Genomic DNA, 25,825 nt, shown 5'->3' with positions numbered 1-25,825 from the left:
TCTGCTCATTCTTTCCCAGGGGTTTTCCCTCTATGCGCGGCTAGTGCTGAAGTCTGTCTGGTTTGTGGGTTTTTTAGTGCAGGCGCGGAGATACTTCTATTCGGCAAGGCTAGCTCTTCCAGCAGTTAAGACCATGCTATAGACATCTAGAGCCAAATTTTCCCCTCCTGTGCAGCATGATGGACTTCAGTGCCGTTGCACTGGTGTAACTGGAAGCAGAATGTAGTGCTAGTTTGTAGGGATGATGCAAAGGTTCAGGTTTCTGTGAAGCCTCAGTACGTGTAGCTTGTTGGGCTGATACTGAGGCATAAGTCTCTGTGAACGTTACTAGCTCAGCAGCCATCGTGCGAGATCACTAGGTCGACTGCTTTAGAGTGCTGGACGGAATCCAAAGCAGGGTTCAGAGGCTTTTACAAAGTTACTGGCTAAGCATGAGTGATTAAAGATCAATATGAGAAGGGGGGCTCACCAGTTCTGGTGGTTGTGTGTCTCCATGGGGATTGCTGTCATGTGATAAAGTGACATTGCATCGGCTTGTGTGATGGGATGGGAGGTAGCAATGGGAAGACCGAGAGAAAGAATTGAATGAATCTGAAGAGTCCATCTCCCCAAGCAGGCCCGCTGCTAGTCAAACAAAAGTGTGTGTGAGAAAGTGTTTATGTGCACAGGGTTTGGAGCTCTACAGGGTGGTGGCAGTGGGGGCTTTCAGCTGCCAGCTGGGGGGGAGAGAGAATTATTTCCCCTGGGTTTTGGCAAGGGGAGGGGAAACCACTAACAGTCACCCTTTTCTCTTAGGGGAGGAGGCACCAGATCCTACCTCTTTCCGCTTGGAGGGCAAGGGAAGAGATCTTCCTGACTTTAAAAAAAAAAAGGGGAAGAAGAAAGACGGGGAGCTTCCATCTTAAAGAATTCTTCTCTTCCCATCAGGTGCCAATGCTTGTACACCTACTCAAGGTAAGGCTGGCAGCACATCCACTCCCCACAGAGGTCCTAGCTCCTCCTGTTGCTCTCACTTCAGATTCTCCTGCCTGATGCAGCCCCACTTAGAATCATAGAATATCAGGGTTGGAAGGGACCCCTGAAGGTCATCTAGTCCAACTCCCTGCTCGAAGCAGGACCAATTCCCAGTTAAATCATCCCAGCCAGGGCTTTGTCAAGCCTGACCTTAAAAACCTCTAAGGAAGGAGATTCCACCACCTCCCTAGGTAACGCATTCCAGTGTTTCACCACCCTCTTAGTGAAAAAGTTTTTCCTAATATCCAACCTAAACCTCCCCCACTGCAACTTGAGTTCACACTTCACTAGTTAGTAAAGAGGCAGGAGGAGGGGGAGCTCTGAGGGACATACTTTAATCCCTGGATGATCATTACTTTTTAATCTACTTCGTATTGCAGCTGGACCTTTTATAAGTGATACACTCTTCTGGTTTGGCCCTGTGCGCGGAAGAGGAAAGAAAGGGTAGTGAAGAGCAGAGAGTGTATATAGTATTGGAGGGCATAAAGTAATGGATGTTTTGTCTGTTTTTTAGCCAAAAAAATGACTAAAGTTTGCTAGTGTAGAGAGAGGTAGAACCTCTAACTCAGCAGTACTCACATTGACTCCACCACATTTTTCGTTCCATGACAGTAAAAGCAGCGAGAAATACCTTTGTATCTGAATATACAAAATAATAAAGTATCCTTTCTGTTCTCATCAAACTGGCTTTTACATCCTCTGGATCCAAATGTAAATCTCTGCCAAACAGAGGAGTTTAAGAGTGTTAATCTTGTGGCTCATTTTACACAGGGTAGAGTGATTTGAAGTCATTGGGGAGCAATAATATTTTCAGAGAAGAGTCCTCGGTTGAGGCTGAAGTTTGCAGCACTGCTAAAAATATATAAACCACTTCTACTACAGCAGAAGGTAGTGATTTGAAAAAATCAGATTTAGGAATGGAAAAGACACATTCTTGAAAAATCCAAACCCACTTGACTGTGTTTGGCCCAATCCTGTAGTCCTCACTGAGGCAAAGCTGTTGCCTGTATTCAACAAACATTGATGGCAGTTTTCCCAAGTACAAAGCCCAGGATTGAGCCCTTTGTATTGGAAAACTTCCAACAAAACTAACCCTCTTAGGATCTGCATATATTTGGAAACACCAAGCCTCATTCTCCACTGGCTTGTACCTTACGTAGTCACTTGCACCTGTGCAATCAATCAGGAGCACTGTCACTCTTTACAGAGCATGGGGTATGCACCGATGAGTTCTTTGATAGTTGCTCAGTCCAGTGTGCAAGTGACAGGCCCATCCACAGCAGATTCTTTCCTCCTCTGACTCCAGTCATCTCAAAGCTTGATGCAGTCCACTTCGCTCCATCTACAAGCTGACCACCAACCAGAGCAGCATTCTGCACTCCTTTCCCAATCATCCACAGAGTCCAAAGGATACTAAGGCATCTTTGCAAGCATCCTGAAATCTATGCAGCAGTCTGACTCTCCTTCTAGACCCTCCGCGAGCTTCAAAGTACAGCACACTCTTTGCTGTGCACCTGTGCAAAGTGGGTGTAAAACATTCTATTTTTGATTTGGTAGCATTGTATATCTTGCATAGGTATAAGTGACTATGTGAAGTGCAAGGCAGTGGAGAGCGAGGGCTGTTTTCTGCAGGGGAAGAGGAGTCTGAAGATCAATTCACTTGCCTCCTTGAGCTTGCCAGCCAACCAGGCTATCTCAAGTACCCAAGGTGGCAAACTGATTGGTTCCCAGGCAGCAGTGGAGTTGGTACAAACTGGAAGTGAGAAAGGAGCCAGCATAGTTGCAGAGGAGTGGTGTGTGTATGAGTCTGTGGAGATGTCCTTTTTGAAGAAAATGCCTAGAGAAGCTAGCCTGGATGGTAAAAATGGCCGTCTATCACTTAAATAAAAACCAACCAAAATGAAAAACAAAGAAGCCAGATAGACTTGAACTATCAAAAGATGAAACCTGACTCTGAAGCTGAGTCAACATTGAGTTTTCCTTAACATGTCTCACCCCTGCACTAGCCTCGTGGAGCTCCACCCCTAGTAGCAATAGTGGAGCTTTAGGACAGACAAAACTTAAGTCTGGATCAGACGTCTAGCGCTTGGCCATTCCCCTTTCTACCAGAAGCCATTTGCTTCAGTCACAGAAAGAAAAACGTGCACAACCATTTCTGAATAATTTTCCCCATCCTTTCCCATGATCTGGGTAAAGACTAAGGCTTAATTGAAAGAGTAAACTGGAAAGAAATAATATGGGAAGCTGGTGATGACTCCTATATTTAGGTTGCCTAATACTTGCTATCATAAAAGATTCTTGCAAAGTTTTGTATTTAGATTTTACTTATTTATTTTATAGGAATTCCAACACCTCCATTATTTGCAGCAGGTCTTTGAAATTTGGCAGGAGAAAAGCCCTGGCAGAAGAGAAGTCCTTTTCTCTGTCCCATGAAATTCCATTCAGGTTTGGATGAATTGAAAATTTGGTTTGAAAATTGTCATTTCCCTTCTGCTATTTGTATCAGCAGCAAAATTGTGGCAGCCTGCCAAAATAAATGAACATAAACATTCTAAGGAGCTAGACCCAGGTCACTGCTAAGGCAGCAGCAGCAGGCACTGTGCAGGGAATCCCAGGATCAGGCAGACTGGAAGGAAGGAAGAGAGAGCTGGCTGGGCATCTTCCCACAACTCCTCACTCTGGATCCAGCACGAAACCCTAGTGGCCCATTCCCCCCCCTCTGGAGGCACTACAGGGATAGGCGTTCGCTCCCACTTGCCAGGGTTATCTGCATATATCTCACTTAATCATTTCCCTGTCATTGTGGGGGTCTCAAGCACTGGTGTATCTCAGTCCCTCCTGTTTTCTGCCTGTGACACATAATAGTCTGGTCCTGTGAGCTGTAATACTTTGGTCTCATTTTGTTTGTTGGGTTGGTATGTAGGTGCTGGGTGAGGTTGATGGCCTGTGCTATACAGGAGGTCAGACCAGATGATCTAGTGCTGAGGTAGGCAACCTACGGCATGTGAGCTGATTTTTCAGTGGCACTCACACTGCCCAGGTCCTGGCCACCAGACTGGGGGCTCTGCATTTTAATTTAATTTTAAATTAAGCTTCTTAAACATTTTAAAAGCCTCACTTACTTTACATACAACAATAGTTTAGTTTTATATTAAAGACTTATAGAAAGAGACCTTCTAAAAATGTTAAAATGTATTACTGGCACGTGAAACCTTAAATTACAGTGAATAAATGGAGACTCGGCACACCACTTCTGAAAGGTTGCCGATCCCTGATCTAGCGGTTCTTCTAGCCTTACATTCTATGCTTCTAAATTACATTTATTTCTTCATTTAAAAGGGACATGGTCAGGGTAAAAAATATGTTATCACACTAACTTCCTTACCTACCTTAATAGTAACACCTTAGGTTAGAATAAATCAACAAGAACAAATACAGTCTAATTTACTTTGCACTATTTCTACTGTTTCCTTTCAGCCCTTCTTCACTCTTTTAGAGGTCAGTTTTACTTTCATTTCTAGAGAGTTTTGAGGTCCGTGTCACTCTCTGGATTTCATGCACCAGCACAATTTGGCAATGCTAGGTTGCAAGCACTATAATGGAATGTTTAAATCCAAATTAAAAACCTGCTTTTACTGACTTTTAAAAAATGGAATGAAAGCATATTGGGTGAAACCCTGGCTCCATTGAAATCAGTGATATTATGGTATTGAAATCCTTTTTAACAATTTGTTTTCCTCACCTGCATACCATTATAACTTTAAAACTAAATTATTATTAGTTTTAGTGGTCTCAACAAAATCATATACACATGTTTACTGACTATTGTCTAACCAAAGGTAAAAGAACTTTATTAGGGCACACATCTGTTAATGGAGTCTCAACTGTGTTAAAATATTCTTTTTCATGATGATGCAGTGTATTCTCGCAGTGTTTGACTAATAACCAAACACTGTTTTTCTGCAAACTGTTAAATGTGTTTTATATCTATAACAAAACATTTCTGAGAAGTCCAATTACTGTGGTTTCTGATTATTTATCTAGTTAGTACTGTGCAGTTATAAAAAGTGCTGGTTGGGGTTGTTGAAATGGGAGATAGTCCCTATCAATAAACAGCATGGCACTGGCTGGTGGGATTCCGGGGTTCCATTCCCAGCTTTACCATAATACAGGTTGTGCAAGCCCTTTAACATCTCTGTCTCAATTTTCCCATCTCAAATAGGGGAATACTTACCTACCACACAGAGGTTTAGAGACATAATTGTTTTTATAGTGCTTTCTGTCAGTCCAATTATCTATCTTAAGAACACCAAGTACCATGGTAGCTAGGCACTTTGGGTGAGAGCCATGGAGGAACTGAAGCACCTAAGCCCAACTGGCTCCAAATGGCAGGTTCCCGTTCATGGACTGCAAGCAGAGACAGGCACCTCCCTGCAGCCTGGACTTAGGTGCCTACCATCATGAAAGAGATAGTGCTTAGCATATCCCTCTCATCATCATGACCCATTGGCTAACTTAGGCAGCTTCCTGCCTAGCATGCTACGTTTTGTGGATCACATTCTTAGGTGCCTGTCTCTCCCCATTCATTGTATGGGGACCCTAGGCACCTAACTCGGGCTTTGGGGATGGCTGGGGTATTCCTGTGAGTTTCCAGGTGCCTAAAAGTTAGGTGCTGTGACACACCGCATTGCAATACCTACGTCCCTTTGTGGATCCTACCCGTTGGACCTAATTCTGCGAGGTGTTGAACTCCTAAGAGGCACTGAATGCCTTCATCTCTCATTGCCTTCAAAACATCGTCTTTTCAGGCCAAACTAACCTTCCAAGACAAAGTTATAGTGGGGTCTAAAATAAACCTTTGCCAAGGAATCTGTTTGCAGCCTTAGCTATGGAGAGTGGCTGGTGCCTCTCCATAATTCAAATGAAAACACTTTTGAATTTATATAGCACCTTTCATCTAAGCATTGCAAAAGGCCCAACCGTGCAAGAAACTGACTGTGCTCCTCCACCCAACTTGCTTTCAAAAGGCCAGTAAATACTTTCTGTTATATGTGCCTGTTTACATGTGTTCATAACTTACTGAACCTTCTTCCTCTGGGAAGATCTCAAATTAGTTTCACCCTGATGGAAAAAGAAACATGCAGGGTAACAGGATGCCATCACCTGCCAAAAAATGGTAAATCCAATCCAGAATCTTGAAAAAATATGGTGTGTGTGTATATAAATAAAGATACAGGGGAAGAGTCAGTGCTGTGCCTCTCAGGAGGTACAGCACAGAGGCATAAACCAGCATGGGAGGGCAAAGCATGGCTTTAAGACTCCTTTGTGCCACCAGAATCTGGGCAGCACTGGGTACCTACACAGACCCTTGACCACATGAGATCAGCGCCAGATGGAGCAGGATCATGAACATGAGAGTTCTGTATTGTGAAAATGCTGTACTGGGAAGCATTTAGGTCTAATTTTAAGCCTTTCTCTGAAAGGAAGTTTGATACAGATTTGATCTGACAAGACTTCAAGTGTGTGCTTGTAGATCAAGCTCTCCTCTCTCCCCAGGTATAAGCCTGATATTTAACCTCTCAGGTGCTTTGGCAAAGATAAGTATAATTTGTGGTGACATCTAGGCTACACTGTGAGAGAATACTCCCTCAGGAAATATACAGAAAGTACCTGCCAGAAGACAAGATTCAGTGGCTTAAATATGCATTATACTGTGTTAGGTGACTAAAATGATACTCAAAGTGGTGAAACTAACCAGAACTGCCACCATTGGGAATAATTCATTAGAACAGTTTTCCAATGGTAACTTTAAATAACCAGATCTTAAAGTTCATTGGCTTTCTGAAAATGTTGTCTTTGCAATTATTCAAGGCGAAAGCATATCCCGTTTTTAAAACTAATCTTGCAAATATTCACTCCAAGGATCCTTCAAATTCACTGTTGTAATGGCGCTACTTTTTAACTTGCTTTTAGTTTGATTTTAAGGCCATCCATCCTTAAATAAAAATTCTGGAGACTTCTTGCCTTTGAAATAGAAACCTTCAGAAGATCAAGCCTTGGGAGCAGAGGGGCAATTAGGCCTTGACCAGAATCAGAAATGTTGTGCTTTCAACGTTATCTGTGTTAGCAGCATGTTTGACCTCTAGTGGTGGCACTTCTCATTAATTGTTTTGTCTGCCTCCTTTATGCTAGATGTGATGTCTCTGAACAAACGCCCCACCGGACAGCCTAACATAGGTTTAACGGACAAGTTTCTGACTACAGCTGGACTGGCAATGTCAGGCAGCAGGGGAACCAGAGAGTATTCTTGGCACTCAGTGCCTCGCCTCAGCATTTGATATTTAGCGTCACAACCTTGTGGTACTTCCTTTGAACAAAAATGTCTTCTTAACTACTATATTTCAAAGGTATTCAGGCCTTAGAAGCATTTTGTCGGGATCATCAAATTCATATTCTTTGACCCAGGCCACCCACATACAAGTGTGTTGCAAATGGCTGTCAGAGTTCTGATGACACATTTTCCAGTTCTGGATTGTTCTGTTTCAGCTTACTTTGTTCATTTACTTCTTTCTGTTGCTTGACTGTGACTGAGTGCAAAGTGAATATTGTGATAAAGATCTATTGCAGAACCAACATGTTCCAGACTTGCCTTTCCCCCTGCCCAAGAAAGGACATGACACACTATTCTAGACAAGGAAACGTACAGCTTATTTGCAACGTCATGCTTCTTATAGTGCTATTTTCAGCCAGGGAGTTTTCACTTCCCAGGTGAGACTGCAGCACAGGTAGATATACCCATTCTAACTTTACGCATGCTAGCCATTTCTCTGACCTGTTTTCCATCGCTATGTCTGACACTGTTGTAGCCAAATCCACTACCCAGTGCATTCATTCACAGATCTGATGATATTTACTTGTGGCAAGAGGATCCACAGAATCGGTCTCGCACTTATTAAATATTCTGCCAATATTTGAACCTTCATTCCATGGATGCAGACGGCTACAGTGGATTCAGCTAAGACTCTACACAAACATTGACTGCTGAGATCTTTAGTTATGTTCTGTGGTATGCACTTAAAGCAATATTTTTGGTTATACAGCATTGTCATACCATAAATTCTAAGCTTTCAGGAACAGAGAGTTAAAACGAATCCTCACTTCCCCATCAGTAGATACACTACACGCTCACAGTACTGTCTCAACTGATTGTTATAGACTTGCTCTTGATTTCTGGAGTGAAGTTTCTCAGTGCCCTTGTGGTTAACTGGAACTTTCAAGGTTATTTCCATGCTTCCCACAGCATTGTCTTCCCTATCCTGAAAATGAGGCAACCCTGCATAATATCATTTGAACTTTCTAGGACACCCATGAGATCCACTGGAACAAGTTTTCTTTGTGTATCCACCATGCACAATACTCCCAGAAGCCTTGGATCCTCTTATCAGCGTAGAAAAGGTTGAGCTCCATAATAGGTGGAAGTGAAACGAGCACATATGGTTATGTGCAATCTAGCATATGGAACCATAAAATGAAAACACTGCTTTAATTGTGAATATCTGCGTGAACTTCATTTTGTCCTCTTTGGGAAAGTATGCTCCAAATCTACAGGAAGATATGACATTATGGAACACAACAAAAAATGTCAGCAATTTCAAAACACGTTGATACTATAAATTGTATTGGTATCACGTGGAATAGAGCCATTGAAGTTTGCATATATTAAGGAGTTAGCAATGGAAATGATACTCATTTAAAGCTTTGTAAAGATTCCCTAATGGCTTGTGAATTTCCTGTGCCTAAAATAAAAGTAGCCTCCCACTCTTCAGGCACTTTGTAGCCTGGATCAGTTTTCCTTGTATCTGAGTTACTTACCAATCTTTTACAGCTCTCTGAAGATCTGGCTGCAGACAAGGAACAGAATAGTAGACAGTCTTCTGGACTCCCTGTTGCCTGTCCCCCACACCACCACTCCTAGGTATATTAATCCCTTTAAAAATTATTAGTAAGATGGCTGTCTACCTAATAGAAGCTCTCCTTTTTCTCTCCTGCTTGGTCTAAAGTTTACTTTCAGTTACTGATTTGGGACAGGACAAAGGAATAGGAGAAGCTAGTGACTTCTGTGAAAAAGTGTTAGTCACAGACTCAGACTTGGAGTCCTTCCTTTCATGGATACTCTAATTTTGAACAAAGTGTTTGGGGAACTCAAGTAGATAAGGCTCTTCATCCATTCCCTCCTAGATCTAAAAGTTAAGGTGGGGATGGATGGAGTGAACCTAATGGAACTAAAGGCTTTCTGTAAACAACACATTCATTGAACAAACTATATTTCTTAACACTTTTCAGACAGACTTAAGAACAGACATACAAATTTCTCTCTTCTCTTGAATTCCACCAGAGAAATCAAGACAAAAGTGCAAGTACCACTAAAGCCAAACCCCAGGAAGTGAGTTTGGAAGTAACTCTGGGCCTGTGGGCCGGATTCATACCTTTGCCAGGACTAACTTGCACAGGGACCTAGGGGAAGCTGAATACCATTCCCCCCGTTCTCTGCTGGGGATAAAGATGCAGGCTATGAAAGGTAGCTGGGGATACCTTAAATTGTGCTTCCCACTGTCACAACTCTTATGGGGCTAGAAGCAATGGGGAATTGTTGGGCTGTAGGTGCACTTCAGCAGTGCCTCCTCCTACTCAGAGGACGGTAGTGGGTTACAGAAGTGGTGCAGAAGTGGCAGAATTGGGGAAGGGGTGGATCTGAACTAGGAGGGTTCAGTGTGGTGGAGGAGATGAACTAGTGTGACTGCAACGCAGGGTGAATTATTCCTATTGTGTGCTTTGCTGCTGATGGAGTAAGGACCCAGTCCATTCACACAGACCACTCTGAAGCCAGCCTATATACACATCTGACTCTTTAGAACACTTTTATTTCCACTAAAAAAAACAAAAAAACTAACTTTGCTTTATTTTTACCTTTCTCACCAGCTAAATTTCCTGTTAAATTCACGGTGATCCATGCTGACAAGTTCACTTCTTGTTTTAGTTACACAAAAGGAATCAAATAGCATGAAGATTCCATGAAATTCGTAGACAAGACTGAAGATGAACAAGTTGAACTCCTCTAATGATCAATATTGTTAATCTTTATGATCGGGGAAATCAAGCCCATTTCCTGATTTAAACAAATTCTGCAGTTTGCCTCTCCTGCTCTCGCCTTCTCCCCATGGAATTTGGAAATAAAAGGTGGCATTATAGTGCAAAACTATTTCCATTTATCTAGCTCACTTTAAGTAACAAGGCTAAATGATTGAACTGAGTAATTCTATTTGCTTTCTACAGATGAAAGGAAACAACAACAATTATATAAATTTAGGCATGTTTTATTTTATACTTTCACAGCAGATTTTGGTTTGTAAACACAGATAAGTTACCAGTTCTGTCTCTTCTTTCATGGTGACAATAACTGAGAGATGCATTTTTTAAATGTATTACCTGAGTTAAAAAGAGAGATTTTGTGTCTTTTACCTTACAATCATTTACAGTAATGTTCACAGAAGGAATACAAAAAGAAATATTTTCCAAAATAAGACAGTCTCCTTTTTACTAGAAAGTTATAGAAAAATACATCAAAACACACTAGGATGATTTGCCTTGATCTGAAATGTCTGCATATCATTTACCTGAAACAAATTAACTAATGCACAGGAGAAGTGCAAACTGCATTAGTCCTGCAGTAACAAAATATCGACATGGTCATGAACACCTTGTAAAAGTAACTCTCCTGGGTAAGTAACAATCTTCCTTCGTTTTGCAGCCTTAAGAGTGCCCACTAGGGCCTCAAAGAGGTTGGCACATTTTTCATCAGCAAAGAGCACACCAAACTTCACACTCAGCTTTCCATCAGCATCTAAATCAGAGATAGGAGTGTTACAACACATGCAGATTGTCCTTCAGTTGGAGGAATATTTGGAGGTATTGATATGAAATACAGTCAAAACACGACAGGAGACTTGGATTGTATTTCCAGCTCAGTGAATGATCTTTTGTGGGACCTTGGCCAAGCCACTTCACCACTCTGATACTTACCTTTCTTTGTAAAGTGGAGATCTATGGATGAAAAGCACTATAAGACATTATTATTGAAGCTGTAGAAATTGATTTGTTTTAAAATAGTTTCTTATGCTGGTTAACATTTAAAGTCCAAATTGAAAAGCTAATGTGTCCCTCTTTGCCTCACAAAAATAGCTCTCTTGAAGTGGTACAAATTAATTTCAAAACAATCACTCAGTCTACATTCTCTCTAACAAGCAGATAATGTTATGTAATAAACAAAATTTAATTAACAGGTTTTTTTATTAAAATAAATAGAAATAAACAGAGTTACACTTTCATAAAGCTGGAATAACAAATTATTAAACCAGATCCTAGTTCAGAGGTGGGCAAACTTTTTGCACCGAGGACCACATCGGGGTTGCCAAACTGTATGGAGGGCCAGGCAGGGAAGGCTGTGACTCCCCAAACAGCCTGGCTCCCCTGCCCCCTCCCATTTCCTGCCCCCTGACTGCCCCCCTCAGAATCCCCAACCCATTCAACTCCCCCTGCTCCTTGTCCCCGACCTCTCCCTCCCGGGACTCCCCTCCCTATCCAACCCCCCCACCCCTTGTCCCCTGACCACCCCCTCCCAGGACCCCACCCCCCATCCAACCCCCCCTTCTCCCTGTCCCCGACTGGTCCACAGGACCTCCTGCCCCTTATCCAACACCCCCCCCCCCCTCCATCCCCTTACTGGCCGGAGCCAGCCATGCTGCCCAGCAGGAGCTCGCAGCCACGCCGCCCAGAGTGCTGGTGGCGTAGCTACGGGGGAAGGGGGGACAGCAGGGGAGGGGCCTTCCCGGCCGCGAGCTCAAGGGCTGGACAGGACGGGCCCGTAGTTTGCCCACCTCTGTCCTAGTTGCACACATTTCTTATTTTATCATTATAGACACTTCTTTTAAAAAAGGTAGAGCTCTAAGAATGTTAAATGTGATATATTGTAGTGAAAAGAATAGTCTTTGTTCTAAGCAAGTTCATGGAATTTGGAAATGATTTTCAAAGACGTTGAACAACCACCTACAATAGCACTCTTCCCTTGCACCACAGAATCATAGGACTGGAAGGAACCTTGAGAGGTCATCTAGTCTAGTCCCCTGCATTCGTGGCAGGACTAAGTATTATCTAGACCAGTGGTTCTCAACCAGGAGTCCGGGGCCCCCTAGGGGGCCATGGGCAGGTTTCAAGGGAGCTGCCAAGCAGGGCCAGTGTTAGACTCATTGGGGCCCAGGGCAGAAAGCCAAAGTCCCACCAAATGGGGTGGAAGTCCAGGGCCTGAGCCCCGCCACATAAGAACGACCATAATGGGTCAGACCAAAAGTCCATCCAGCCCAGTATCCTGTCTACCGACAGTGGCCAATGCCAGGTGCCCCAGAGGGAGTGAACCTAACAGGCAATGATCAAGTGATCTCTCTCCTGCCTTCCATTTCCACCCTCTGAAAAACAGAGGCTAGGGACACCATTCCTTACCCATCCTGGCTAATAGCCATTAATGGACTTAACCTCCATGAATTTATCCAGTTTTCTTTCAAACCCTGTTATAGTCCTAGCCTTCACAACCTCCTCAGGCAAGGAGTTCCACAGGTTGACTGTGCACTGTGTGAAGAAGAACTTCCTTTTATTTGTTTTAAACCTGCTACCTATTAATTTCATTTGGTGGCCCCTAGTTCTTATATTATGGGAACAAGTAAATAACTTTTCCTTTTTCACCTTCTCCACACCACTCATGATTTTATATACCTCTATCATATCCCCCCTTTGTCTCCTTTTTTCCAAGCTGAAAAGTCCTAGCCTCTTTAATCTCTCCTCTTACGGGGCCCGTTCCAAACCTCGAATCATTTTAGTTGCTCTTCTCTGAACCTTTTCTAATGCCAGTATATCTTTTTTGAGACAAGGAGACCACATCTGTACACAGTATTCAAGATGTGGGCATACCATGGATTTATATAAGGGCAATAAGATAGTCTCCGTCTTATTCTCTATCCCTTTTTTAATGATTTCAAACATCCTGTTCGCTTTTTTGACTGCTGCTGCACACTGCGTGGATGTCTTCAGAGAACTATCCATGATGACTCCAAGATCTCTTTCCTGATTAGTTGTAGCTAAATTAGCCCCCATCATATTGTATGTATAGTTGGGGTTATTTTTTCCAATGTGCATTACTTTACGTTTATCCACATTAAATTTAATTTGCCATTTTGTTACCCAATCACTTAGTTTTGTGGGATCTTTTTGAAGTTCTTCACAGTCTGATTTGGTCTTAACTATCTTGAGCAGTTTAGGATCATCTGCAAACTTTGCCACCTCACTGTTTACCTCTTTCTCCAGATCATTTATGAATAAGTTGAATAGGACTGGTCCTAGAACTGACCCTTGGGGAACACCACTAGTTACCCCTCTCCATTCTGAAAATTTACCATTTATTCCTACCCTTTGTTCCCTGTCTTTTAACCAGTTCTCAATCCATGAAAGGATCTTCCCTCTTAGCCCATGACACCTTAATTTACATAAGAGCCTTTGATGAGGGACCTTGTAAAAGGCTTTCTGGAAATCTAAATATACTATGTTCACTGGATCCCCCTTGTCTACATGGTTGTTGGCCCCTTCAAAGAACTCTAATAGATTAGTGAGACATGATTTCCCTTTACAGAAACCATGTTGCCTTTTGCCCAACAATCTAGGTGTCTGACAATTTTATTCTTTACTATTGTTTCAACTAATTTGCCTGGTACGGACATTAGGCTTACCAGTCTGTAACTGCCGGGATCACCTCTAGAGCCCTTTTTAAATATTGGCTTTACATTACCTATCTTCCAGTCATTGGGTACAGAAGGTGGTACATTGGGTACAGTCATTGGGTACAGGTTACAAACCATAGTTAATAGTTCCGCAATTTCACATTTGAGTTCCTTCAGAACTCTTGAGTGAATGCCATCTGGTCCCGCTGACTTGTTACTGTTCAGTTTCTCCATTAATTCCAAAACCTCCTATAGTGACACTTCAATCTGTGACAATTCCTCAGATTTGTCACCTACAAAGGACGGCTCAGGTTTGGGAATCTCCCTAACATACTCAGCCGTGAAGACTGAAGCAAAGAATTCATTTAGTTTCTCCACAATTATTTTATCGTCTTTAAGTGCTCCTTTTGTATCTCGATTGTCCAGGGGTCCCACTGGTTGTTTAGCAGGCTTCCTGCTTCTGATGTACTTAAAAATATTTTGTTATTACCTTTTGAGTTTTTGGCTAGCTGTTCTTCAAACTCCTTTTTGGCTTTTCTAATTACATCTTTACACTTAATTTGGCAGTGTTTATGCTCCTTTCTATTTATCTCACTAGAATCTGACTTCCACTTTTTAAAAGGTGCCTTTTTATCTCTCACTGCCAAACTTAGCTTCACAGGGGCCCCTGTGGCATGGGGCCCCCCACAATTGTCCTGCTTGCTACCCACTAATACTGGCCCTGGCTTTTATATGCAGAAAATCAGTTGTTGTGGCACAGGTGGGCTGTGGAGTTTTTATAGCATGTTGGTGGGGGCCTCAGAAAGAAAAAGGTTGAGAACCCCTAATCTAGACCACCCCACTCTTAAAAATCCCCAATGATGGAGATTCCACCACCTCCCTAGGCAATTTATTCCAGTGCTTAACCACCCTCATAGTCAGGAAGTTTTTCCTAATGTCCAATCTAAACCACCGTTGTTGCAATTTAAGGCCATTGCTGCTTGTCCTATCCTCAGAGGTTAACAAGAACAATTTTTCTCCCTTCTCCTTGTGACAACCTTCTATGTACTTGAAAACTGTTATCATGTCCCCTCTCAGTCTTCTCTTCTCCAGACTAAACAAACCCAATTTTTTCCAATCTTCCCTCATAGGTCATGTTTTCTAGACCTTTAATCATTTTTGTTGCTCGTCTCTGGATTTTCTCCAGTTTGTCCACATCTCTCCTGAAATGTGGTGCCCAGACCTGGACACAGTCAGGGGTGAAAGTAAGGGGGTACGGGCCGGTACAGCGTACTGGTAAAAGGTAGCCGCCAGTACCGGCCCGGACCGCTGACTTTAAAGCGCTAGAGCAGCAGTGCTTTAAGAACTCTGCTTAAGGTGATGCCGCAGCAACGCTTTAACGTCGCTGCCCCTTTTGCATCCCCGATCGGCAGCTCTGCCAGGTCCCTACCAGCAGGGCCGCCAACTCGGGGGGGGGGGGGGGGGGGGCTCGCAAAAGGGGCAGCGACGACCCGGCAGGACCACCGATGGGGGGCACAAAAAAGGCAGCGATGTTAAAAAAAGGGCCGCTGACAGTGGGGGGGCAGGGGGGCAAAAGAAGTAGCTGCCCCAGGGCTGCGATTTGAAAGGGCTCGGAGCCCCGGGCCCTTTAAATCGCCGCTGGAGCCCTGGGCGGCGCGGGCCAGGGAGCGCAGATGGAAGGGCTGGGGGACGCTGACCCCCAGCCCTGCCCCTTCTGCCCGAGGCCATGCCCCTTCTGGGGAGGGAGGGAGGGAGGGAGGAGGTAGAGCAGCCACGTACTGGTAAGAGCTGCATTTTACTTTCACCCCTGGACACAGTACTCCAGTTGAAGCCTAATCAGCGTGGAATAGAGTGGAAGAATTACTTCACGTGTCTTGCTTAAAACACTCCTGCTAACACATCCCAGAATGATGTTTGCTTTTTTTGCAAGTGTTTCACTGTTGGCTCATATTTAGCTTGGGATTTATTATGACCCCCAGATCCCTTTCCGCAGTACTCCTTCCTAGGCAGTCATTTCCCATTTTGTATGTGTGCAACTGATTGTTCCTTCCTAAGTGGTGTACTTTGCATTTGTCCTTATTGAATTTCATCCTATTTACTTCAGACCATTTCTCCAGTTTGTCAAGATCATATTGATTTCTAATCCTATCCTCCAAAGCACTTGCAACCCCTCTCATCTCGGTATTGTCTGCAAACTTTATAAGTGTCCTCTCTATGCCATTATCATGCTGAATCATTACTTCATTATTGACTTCAAAGGGAAGAGTGCTACTTCCCATAATACCTGAGCTGAAACTGGAAGACTCCCATCCAGCTAATGACCAAGGGTAAAATCCTGGCCCCACTGAAGTCAATGGGAGTTTTGCCATTGATTTTAATGGAGCCAGGATTTCATTCCAAGGCCCCCAACCTGCATTGACTTATGCATGTACTTAACTTCATGCATAAGAGTAGTCCCTGTTATGCAATGTGGGTAGTGCCATTGAAGTCAAAGTTAAACATATATGTAAGTCTTCGTAGAACTGGGACCCAAGCCTTATTGGTTGATGAGTGATGTGAAGTTCACAAGTTGACATAGTAAGGCTAGACCTGTGTGATCAGTGAGATTACAGTACTTACTTTTGGTCCCCAGCCGCCGAATCTCCTCAACTAAGAGGTTAATTTCATGTTCCACATTCATTGTTGTCTACAAATAGAGTAAATGTATATTTAGATAGATATAAGGTATTAAGACCAATCCCTGCAATTTCTTTTAACTCATCTGATCTGATCCTTGTTTATATATCTCCAGTGTTGTCAACTCTCATACTTTTATCATGACTCTGACAATATTGATGTTTCACTCAAAGCCCCAGATTTTGGAGACGTGATTATGTGACAAGCAGGTTTCAATTTTTAAAAGGGTAAGTTTCTAGTCCTCATGGTTTCAGAGGAAAGCTTGAAAATGTGACACAAATGCACTCTGTAGGCTAGAAGCAAACAAAAAAGAACCCCAAATGTATTAATTTTTTAAAATCTCATATAGCTTTGTAAGCTGGTGACTATTTCACCAGCCCAGGAAAGAGCCAGTGCCACACCTGAGTCCATTTCCGGCCCTTGCCTCCAGGCACAATTTATTATTCAAACACCAACCACAAAACAAAGCAATTCATCTGACCAACTTCAGTCCCCAGAAGCTTTGCTGTTGCCTGTCTCAGCCAGCAGCCCTTGAAAGAGGACACATCCTTTCCTTAAATCCCCTGCTAGATCATGTGACAGGCAGGTAGCCCTTAAAACTTTCCTGACTGTTTTTCCCTGTCAGTCTTCCCTGCTTCCTGCCAACCATTCATCTTTCTGCCTGCAATATGGCATCAGTGGGAGTCTCAGCACCTTACTTTGGGCCCACAGTCATGCATTTGTAACCTCTAAGCAGGTATTAGCATGGCATTCTAAAGTGAAATGCATGGCAAAGACTGAATAGCTGTGTCTAAAAAGGGTTCTCCCCCTAAAATTTCCCACGATTACTATAGCTAGTGCAGCTCCACCAGTGGGAGCAACCTTGGGAGCACTCTAGAAAAGGCTCCAGGCAGCCACTGGTGTTTTCAGCACCACAGGCCAGATCCTCAAATGGTATAAATTAGTGTTGTTCCATTGAAGTCAATGGAGCTAAGCCAATTTACTTGAGTTGAGGATCTACCCCAAACTAACCTAATCCTGCTCAGAGCAGGTTTACACAACACAAAAAGGGTTAAAAGGCCAGTGATCACTGATACTTTATTTACACTGGTACTCCCACCTTACTATTGCCAGTGAACTGAACTGGTTTTAGCAGTGCTGGGAAAGTTTAGACAAATGCCCTGTCACAATGATGCCAATATTTACTTTCACTCACCGTGATCCCAAAGAACTATTAAAAGACAAAATTTGCCCCTGAATATGTTTTGTAAGACTCTCTTGGCCCACTAAATGCAACTTCCTTTGCTGTGAAATATGGCAACAGTCAATGCTATACAATAGTTTAGGGCAGGAAGTGAAGGAGAACTTATTTGGTAAAAAGACTGTAATTACCCAAATTGTTATTTGGCCAAAATACCAGGGTTAATAACCCTGTGCTTTTGAAAAATGTCATGGGATTTATAATGTGCACAGGTTTTCAGGGTCTCTTGCGCCTCATTTAAAAGGCAGTGGCAATACGACCTTGCACCATGCTGATACATTACTTGATGCTGATGCAGAGGGCAGAGGACCACTTACTAAATTGACATTTCTTGGGGCACCTAGCATTTTCTAGAGGGTTCCCACTGACAAATTAAGCAGGTTTGACCCTGCTTAGTTTGTAAGAGTTGAAAAGATCATAGTGCAGTGTAGTATGATGTACATCAACAAGCAAATACAAAGAAACCTGACTGGGCAAGTGCGATAAGGGTTATTTTGAGATGCAAACTGCACATCTCACTAGAATGTGATGCCTTGAATGGGTCCACTGGACATGGCCAGTTCATGGAAGATAGATTGGGACCATTGACTCTCTGCCAAGAATGGCATTTATATTCTGAAACCCCAGAACTTCTATGAGAAATGCTTAACCCTTTTGACTGGGTTTTATCAAATAGAGGGCAGTGATGGTCAGAATAGGTTTTATTATTTTATTGTTTAATAGATTTGTTCCATGTGTTTATTAAGAGTAAGATCAGCTCTCTTTTGACCTGACAACAGTAAGTTTTTCCTACAGTACTTTTAAACTCCTGTTAGCCCAGCAAAGCAAATTCCACTATGGAAGCATGGGCTGCGTTCTTCTCTCTCTCTGTCATGCACCAAAAGAATCTTTAACTTAGTCCCATTTTCAGATCTTTTATTACACATGCAAGAGCCAGGGACAAAATGTGACTTTCTGATCCCAGATTCAGTTTGCAAACTTGGCATCTAGAAAAAATAATCTTTGTTCATGTAAAGTGAGCAAGTCTAGCATGGAGTCATTGAGACACCCCATTATGCTAGTTTTTCAGTGTTATATAATTCCTTCCTCTTGTGTTAAAAGTTTATTAGAAAAGCCAGCTCCACAAACTTTGTGGCTTTATAGGAAAACAGGCTACTCACATGTGCATGGGTTTAGGGGATTTGGCACACACAACCTCATCCAACCTACATTACCTCCCTAAAGCATGATAACATGATTGATCATGAATATGCAAGTGGATATTAGCAAGTGCTGAACAATATTCCAACAGCAGATGCTGCAGTGCTGCCACCTCTTCAAAACGTGTTTAAAACTAAATGGCAACATGATATCAAAGTTCTAATTATATTAGGTGATGGAGCAAATGAATTCTTCAAACTTGAAGTTCCATTTTTTTTTTAATTTAAAGTGATGGCAAAGTGCTTTGCATTGTACAAGACACAGAAGACAACCCCAAGTCCCAAGGAGCTTACAGTCTAAGAGCTGATCCTTCAAACACTACCAAGTGTAGTGCTTGCTACTGTAAGTAGTAACATTGACTTATATTTGAAAATGACTGTTTAAAATTAATTTAGATTCCCCCCCCACCACCATCAGTTTAGGAAAGAACATCTTGGAGACTAAGTCTGAACTACTTCTTTATGCAAAATTCCCATGAAAAGTCAAAGGAGATTGTATAAGGCATGCTTAACTGGAAGAATCGACACAAAGATATTATTTTAAGCAATACTACCCTGGTCTACACTGGGGGGGGGGGGGTGTCGATCTAAGTTACGCAACTTCAGCTACGTAAATAATGTAGCTGAAGTTGACATACTTAGATCAACTTACCATGGTGTCTTCACCACAGTGAGTCGACTGCTGCTGCTCCCCCGTCAACTCTGCCTGCGCCTCTCGCGGCGGTGGAGTACAGGAGTCGACGGGAGAGCGCTCGGGGGTCGATTTATCGCGTCTAGACTAGATGCCATAAATCGACCCCTGCTGGATCGATCACTGCCTGCCAATCCGGCAGGTAGCGTAGACATACCCTTAGATATTATTCACTTTACTTTGGAATAAATCCTTCATGCCAAATGTCAAAGCAAATGTCAACTCTAACATTCATTATACTAGTGCTGTTTGTGGCATCCAACATGATTTTCACCAGGTATTAGGAAAACTAAATTTCACTTTTCATCCTAGAAATTTGCCTGGCAGAAGAATGTAATATTATTTTGCCTGCATACCTGGAAATATGTTGTCAGTGCCTCTCTGTGCCTCAGTTTTCCCATCTGTAAAATGGGGATAATGATACTTACCTCCTTGTATAGTTCTTTGAGATCTACTGATGAAAAACACTGTAGAAAAACTAGGTTTTATTATTGTAATAATTTGTACATCATTTTTATCGCCAAAAATATGTCTAAAGTATCTGATGTTACTAGCTACTCAGTGTAATGCTATGCTAGATTAAAAGCCTGAACCTGTTCCCACTGAAGTGGAAATTTCCACTAAACTTTCCATTAACTTTAGCAGAATCAGGATTGGACCTACATGGTCAGACTTTATGATGTTTGTATTGTACTGAGATATGCTGGTGTAAGGTTTATGACTACTGCTTATCTAGTCCTAAAACTATTACAATTCAATGGCAAAAATGTATGTTAATTCAAAGTTAAGATTGCTTAGTGGTAGGTCATCCCCTGGCAGAACTCAAATTTCTGAAAACTAGGAAATGCACATTAAGGTTGCCAATGCAACCTTAACCTCTTTCCACACTGCCCCGATATGCCCCGTTAACACCCATACATTTACTCTGCTAACCCCATAGTTGCTGAAATGTTTGCGTTTTGTTTAACTCAACATTGTGCAAGAGGACAACTTACCACCAACTGAAGGACAGCTGTGTTACAGTGGAATGGTGTTCCTGGTCGTGTTTCAGATGGTGGAGTTTGTGTTAGGACACATGAGAGAAATCACAGGCGGGATTTCTTTTCCAAAATACTGACAGTTTTAGATTTGTGAGAAAGATCCTCTGAACCTTTTCCAACAGATGTACCCCAGAGGTGTCAGAACTTGTATTTTTCATTGCTATACCATACACCTTTTCTGGTCAGCCACAAACCCTCCCATTTCCTATTTAATGTTCTTTCAACACATCTTCCATTATTGTTGCTGTAGCAATTGTTTTCAGAGAAAATTATTACAGCTCCTGGACAGAACTCTTTGATGCAATCCAAATCTGCTCACTTACATTTTATGAGGCGTGCACCAGGAATAAGGCCCAGATCATTTCCACCAGAGTGAATCATCATAATGTCTGGTAGATCACCACCTCTTACATCACTGGTTAGATGCTGCAGAGTGAGCAAAAGATGATGCCAGTTCAGGACACCTCTCTCCATCTAATCTACCTGTAATCAGCAATCTTCATGTCTTGATGTACTCCTTGCTCTCCCACAAACTTTTGCCACCTCATGATCCACCCAGAATCCACATATTGGCAAGCCTGGCAGCACACATGTTTCTATAAATTCTTTTCCCTCAGTAGTCAAGGTACCTGTGGTGTCAGTTCCAAACCTCCACACTATGTATCTTTGAAAACACCATATTAATTTGCCCCAAGATCAGGAAGTAGCCACTTGTCCTTGGGGAGTGTCTGTGTGGGGATGGGTAAGTAAAACAGATTTTCTCAAACAACCAATCCAAAGCTTGTCTACCACCCATCCTCATTTCCTGTCCCCTCCACAGCCACAACCCCGCTCCCTGTGGCTAATCCCTCATCCCCTCATAGCCTCCCCCCCCCCAAAGTAGTCTAGCTCTTCCCCACCTGATATAATAAAATTTCTGGTTATTCTGGCTACTGCCTATTCTGCTGTGTTCACAGTAAACTTCCCCATAGAATAAAAGCACATTATAAGAAAGAGAACTTGTAGCAAGCAACATGAAGTATTACATCTGATGGTATACATGAGGTGCATACACATATAAAGGATCAGATACTGTCTTGGGTAAAACTCGACAGACTGAAACCATTTTGACCCACATCCCATCAATAATTTGACCTCTAGCTCTAAGCAAAGAGACCCCACCTAGAAACTTTTTGAAAAATGGCTATTTTTTCAGGCCTTATATCTTTGCAACCCATAGCTCAAATGACCCCTACCCTGCACCCTGCTGAGGCACCAAATGTCAAAGAAATACAGCTAAGCCTGCCACTTTTTAGAGGAATTGATGCAGCCTCAATTAGAGTGGCACTACCACAGCACTATAATAATGAGAAGTCCCTGCCCCAAAGAGCTTATAGTCAAATGGAATTGGTGGATGTGTGAAGGGTTTGTACATGGGTTGAGGTGCACAGGTCTAGCTGTGGGGAGCAGGGGGGGTTGGGATGCATTGGCAGAGCTGTGGGGTGCAGGAAGTTTGGGGTGCATTGGCAGAGCTATGGGGTGCAGGGATGGGGTGTGCAGGCAGAGCTGCGGGGGGCAAGGACTCCCTCACCTCTCTTCCCTCCTCTACCATGCATCCCCCTAAGCCCACTCCTTTTGCTGCAGCCCCAAACCACTCTCCTCATGTTTTTCCAATCCTCCATCCCCTAATACCACTCCCCTCTCCTCTACTTTTCCCCCCAAAATACTTTTATTATATTCCCTCCACCCCCAAATAAAATTGCCACCCATGACTGACAAATTGCAGCAAACTCCGGCCACTCAGTGCAAAACTCCTTTTGTCTTAGGTAGGGGCTTGTCATTAATTTATGCCTAGTTATATTAATTGAAGGCTGAGTTCACCACTATCAATCTCAATGAGGCATGTCATTCATCCAGTCTTTAGTAGCTCTCAGTTTAACAGTACAAGGCAGCAGAGGGAAACTGGGCTTTTGAGGGGGTGTACAGAGGCCTGTAACTAAGGAACCCCTCAGTCAAATGACCCCAAATTTGCATCACTAATGCTACCCAGCACCCCCCTGAGGCACACCAAGTTTCCAAGCAAGCTGATTAACCAATCAGATTTTAGAGCATTACTAAGTGTTGAGCTTTAAAGCATATAAAACAACAGGAATGGAAATTGGTCGAGTAATTTTTCTTATTGGTGTAGGCCTACTGTAAAAAATGTACATGAAATAACATTCTCAATTTAGGTCCCCCAAAGATTTAGTGGGTGCCGTGCACTACCTTGGGTAAAACTTGACAGACTGAGACCATCTTGACCCACATCACATTGGCAGTTTGATCCCTAGCACTGTGCAAAAGATCAAACAAAAAACCCAAACACACCACCTGGAAACTTTTTGAAACATTGCTATTTATTTCAAGACTTATATCTTTGGAACACCATGCTCGAATGACCCTAAATTTGGATCATTAGCCCTACCCTGAACCTTCTTAAGACACACCAAATTTCAAAGGAATCTGACTCAGCATGTCAATTATAGAGGACTTAGAAAGATCAATTTTTTTAACAGAAATCATGATGCAACCTTAACTATAGTGGCACTGCAGCACCATGATAATGCCCAAGTCCCAATGCTGCTTGAAGATCTGCTAGCATGAACCGTATTTCCTCATTGAATCCTGCTGAAGTCAATAGAAGTCATGAGTGCAGGGACCTTGCTAAAAGATTCTGTTAAGGATCAGAGTGGAAGATGTCCATTTCAAGACACCATCCCTCTGAGCAAAAATTTTAAACATAACAATTAAAAAGAAGGCATACCGAGTGAGAATGCAGTAAAAAGACTTCTTTTTCTGACCAACCTGTCTGCTGCCCTTTAAACTCAAGGCTGTGAGATCTGACAACTCGCATGAGGCGGAGATTTCTTTTGAGTGATGTTGTAAATGGTTTATTGAAACAAGCAGAAAAGCTCTTCTCCCAAAGGAGCTGCTTCAAAAACTGCTAGAAACTCTCTCCAAATGAGTAAGACTTGGCAGGGAACTCTCTGATGGTCTTGCAAATTTGTCAATTTAGTTTTAAACAAACCTGCCTTGGGTCCCTGTTTGTGTTTAAAGGGCCGTAAGCACATTCCTGTGCATTAGCTTAGTGCTCAGTAAATAACAGGTCTGCAATTGGAGAATGACTAACTTCCTTCCTGATATATACCACACACCCTATTTGGTCATGGTGCCTCGCTTGGAGTAGCATAGGGCTCATCGAGTATGGGCTCTAACCACACTTCATCCCGTGCGCTTTGCCTTCCTGCTGCCTCCAGATCCCGCTCTGTCCTCCTGTGCATAACTACCAACAACCGCATTGCTCTCCCGCCGAGCAAGGCGGCATGGAGCAGAAAGGCGATACGGCAGCCTGTGGGAGGCCCGTGGGTGCGGGGCGTGGAGAGTGGGAACTGCTGGGGCCGTGGCGAGCCCCTGCAGCAGCAGCAGCGCCCCGAAGTGCAGACCCGGAGGGAGGAACTCCCCACCCGGCGCAGGGGACGCGCCGCACATTCCTTTGCCCCCTTCTGGACAGAGCCTCGTGGCCTGTGAGCCCCGACGCTGCGGACTGGGTCTGCCCTACACTGCCCCGCTCCTCCATCCACGGCGCGGCGGAGGACTGTGGCCTCCCCGGAGCTGGGACGCAGCGTGCGGCAGGCACAGCAGGGGGCTCCCACCCCAGCCAGGTGCAGTGCGGTGTCACATAGGTCCCGGTGCGGAAGCGCTGCCCGCAGGGTGCAGCCAGCAGCCCCTTTCCCTGCCGCGGGCTCCCCCGGTCCAACCCCGGGAACGGAGACCTCCGCCCCTGCCCCGCGAGCGGACTCCCCGGCTGCGGCTCTGCAGTCATTCCGCGGCCGCGTGCGGGGAAGGCTCGGTGTGCAAAGGCCAGCCCCCTTCCCCTCCTCCCCGGGCACGGTGCCCCCCGCGGCTTGGGGAGCCAGCCGGGGCAGGTTCCACTCACCCGCTTATCTGCCCGCCCGGCGGCTTTTCTTGCAGGAATCAGAAGGGAGCGGCCAGAGGTGCCGAGTGCAGGAGGAGGAAGTGGCGGCGGGAGGCCGAGAGAGCTGCAACAAGTATATTTCAAATGCTGGGAGAAAGTGCCGCCCACGGGAATGGGGAAGCCTATGAGAATGGGCGGGGGGGATTCAACACAGAGTCTGCCTTTGTACAGCCCCAGCTCAAGAGGTCATGCAGGGGCTATTGCTCCCCCCAGCAGCCTCTCTCCCTGATCTTTTTGTTGTCTGCTGCACGAGATCCCCTCCCCCCAGTCGTTAGGCTGCCACAGAGCTTTCAGGCAGAGGCTGCTAGGTGAATTAACTCACCCATTGAATGGGACCCCGGAAACATCAACTCTGTGTAGGCAAGTGTAACTGGAGAGTCTCTAAGCTCTCCCATTGTAAAGGGATTTTTTTTTTATGTTGGGATTTTTTATTAACTTGCTATCCACTATTTTTGTGGATGGAGAAGCAAGTTTTGACTAGAGCCAGTCAGGAAAATAATGTACTATTTCCTGCACAAACTCAAGGAACTTTACATTCATCAGCTGACAGATAAGCTCTAACAAAATGAAATATTATTTATAGAGTACCCAAAAGTGTGCTGTGCTTTACAGACATAAGAACCCAAGTCAATGCCCCCAAAGAATTTACAGTCTACTTAAGCAATCTACAGGCAAAGAAGAAGGGATACAATGCAAGATTTCCTCTCTCTCCCATGATGTGCTATCAAAAATATAACTTTTTTCCCTTCTCTTCATTTTTTTTGGAGAAATAAAGGTTTGTTTTGTGTGTAGTCCTCCAACAGAGAAAAATTTATTGGGTTTGGACCAAAAGCCACAGATGGTTGTCCGTGCCTCTCTTTATCTATCAGTTCTAATGGATATGCTTCATAGATTTTAGGGCCAGTTAGGACCAATATGATCATCTAGTCTGACCTTCTGTATAATGTTGGCCATAGAACCTCACCTAGCAATTTCTGCACGTTTTAATCACATGTATTTTTAGTAAAAGTCATGGACAGGCCATGGGCAGCATGTGTGCTCTGGGGGGCCTGGGACCCCCGGTGGTGCTTGGAGGGGCAGGCGGGGTGCACATCCCAAGACCCCTGCTGCTGCTCGGTGGAGGGGTTTGGCAGGGCTGGTAAGCTCCCTA

At 43.7% G+C, this 25,825-nt stretch overlaps 1 protein-coding gene and 1 long non-coding RNA gene across 3 annotated transcripts; one reads left to right on the top strand and one right to left on the bottom strand.

Moving 5' to 3' along the window:
• The first annotated feature begins 796 nt into the window (after positions 1-796).
• LOC140909066 (uncharacterized) lies at positions 797-10,595 on the top strand. The gene is made up of 4 exons (XR_012158064.1): positions 797-954; positions 3,355-3,459; positions 8,900-8,989; positions 9,994-10,595. It is a non-coding gene; the product is annotated as an uncharacterized lncRNA (long non-coding RNA).
• Positions 10,596-10,627: 32 nt separating this feature from the next.
• On the bottom strand, positions 10,628-24,717 carry ABRACL (ABRA C-terminal like). Of its 2 annotated transcripts, XM_073337481.1 has the most exons (4): positions 24,637-24,717; positions 21,005-21,107; positions 16,455-16,521; positions 10,628-10,915 (listed from the first exon to the last, which is right to left on the bottom strand). In XM_073337481.1, the coding sequence occupies exons 3-4, from the start codon at positions 16,513-16,515 to the stop codon at positions 10,731-10,733; spliced, it is 246 nt and encodes an 81-aa protein (XP_073193582.1). In that variant the 5' UTR covers positions 16,516-16,521; positions 21,005-21,107; positions 24,637-24,717; the 3' UTR covers positions 10,628-10,730. The 2 variants fall into 2 exon arrangements, with proteins under 2 accessions (XP_073193582.1, XP_073193581.1); XM_073337480.1 differs by lacking the exon at positions 21,005-21,107 and having other exon boundaries at positions 24,637-24,716.
• Positions 24,718-25,825: the final 1,108 nt, after the last annotated feature.

Source organism: Lepidochelys kempii, chromosome 3 (assembly GCF_965140265.1).
Source record: "Lepidochelys kempii isolate rLepKem1 chromosome 3, rLepKem1.hap2, whole genome shotgun sequence".
Lineage (NCBI taxonomy): Eukaryota > Metazoa > Chordata > Testudines > Cheloniidae > Lepidochelys > Lepidochelys kempii.
Note: the sequence above shows the minus strand (reverse complement) of the source record. Positions and strands in the feature narration are given on the sequence as shown.